At 41.7% G+C, this 1,156-nt stretch overlaps 1 protein-coding gene across 2 annotated transcripts in view; it reads right to left on the reverse strand.

The window, feature by feature from the left end:
• HDAC1 (histone deacetylase 1) overlaps positions 1 to 1,156 on the reverse strand; it is an 18,947-nt gene that overhangs the window by 4,183 nt on the left and 13,608 nt on the right. The window contains exon 12 of one of the 2 annotated variants that reach the window (XM_019512278.1): positions 194 to 340. In XM_019512278.1, the coding sequence (XP_019367823.1) occupies positions 194 to 340 (147 nt within the window). The other variant, XM_019512276.1, reaches the window with a different exon arrangement.

A 1,156-nucleotide genomic window follows, 5' to 3' on the forward strand; every position in this document is an offset into this window, starting at 1 on the left:
TCAGCACATATACCCCCACACCCTAAAACTCAACCCATCAAGAACTGGGGGAACCTATAAAAAGGCAAATCACAGAAACAGAACCCTGTGATGAAGAGTGAAATGTTGCTGCCCACATACATTCCTGTCACAGACAGCTGGCCTGGCAACCCCAAAGAGGCTCAATATACTGAGAGTTTCCATATTAGCCTACCTTTTTTCTCCTCCTCCTCTTTATCCTCTTCTGTTTTTGCACGCTTGGCTTTCTTATAGTTGGCAACATTTTTGCGACCACCTTCTCCTTCATCTTCAGAATCTGAGAATTCTTCATCACAGGCTATTCTCTTATCAGAATTGCGGACTAAGAACAAAGAGGCAGAAGCTACATCAAACAGGCTAGAGCTCAGAGACTGCAAAGCATTACACATATGTATGGATACAGGCACATGGGGAATGCTCTGCCATGCCAAGAAACTTAATAACAACATGACTACCAATGTAACAGCTTATGCCAATCATTTCCATCTGCCAGCATCAGGATGCGATAACCAACTGACAGGCTTTGGATGAGGTTTACAGCAGGATGACTAGACCTGCCAAAAGGATCAGGTTAACTAAACTTTTACAATGAGAAAACATGGACTACCAGGTACAAAGGACATTAGATTGTCAGGATATACAAGATGGTGATTTCATTCTTAATTGGCAACTTCTTGAATCAGAATGTGACATTCCAACTGCTTCTCTTCCAGAGATCCAAGGAAGGGTACCACGATAGCTCAAAGCTTGTCTATCCCAATCATGCAGCTGGTCCAATAAAAAATTATCCACCAAAATTCTAGACTCCAACTGCAGGTAGCTTGTCACAGCTGTTCACCATACGAGGCACTGGCATTGTCTGAACTCTAATATTAAAACTGAGATGCATTCATTGTGAAAATTATCTGGCAGCAGTACCTCTCCACCAATGCAGGGGATACCTCCTACCGCTGCATACTTGTTTTATGACAAATCAAACAAAAGGAGCACAATCAAATTACTCAAACAGAAGGATAAAAGGTCAAGGTAAGTCATGCATTTCTTTTATAAATATTATGGTTCAACCCAAAGACTGTACTTGTTATGACCTCTCTAATCTCTGTTCAACCTTCAAAAGAGAAGGCTGAGGGGGGATCTT

The sequence above is a fragment of the Gavialis gangeticus genome, unplaced genomic scaffold (assembly GCF_001723915.1).
Source record: "Gavialis gangeticus isolate Ggan-Ray unplaced genomic scaffold, GavGan_comp1, whole genome shotgun sequence".
NCBI classification, from domain to species: domain Eukaryota; kingdom Metazoa; phylum Chordata; order Crocodylia; family Gavialidae; genus Gavialis; species Gavialis gangeticus.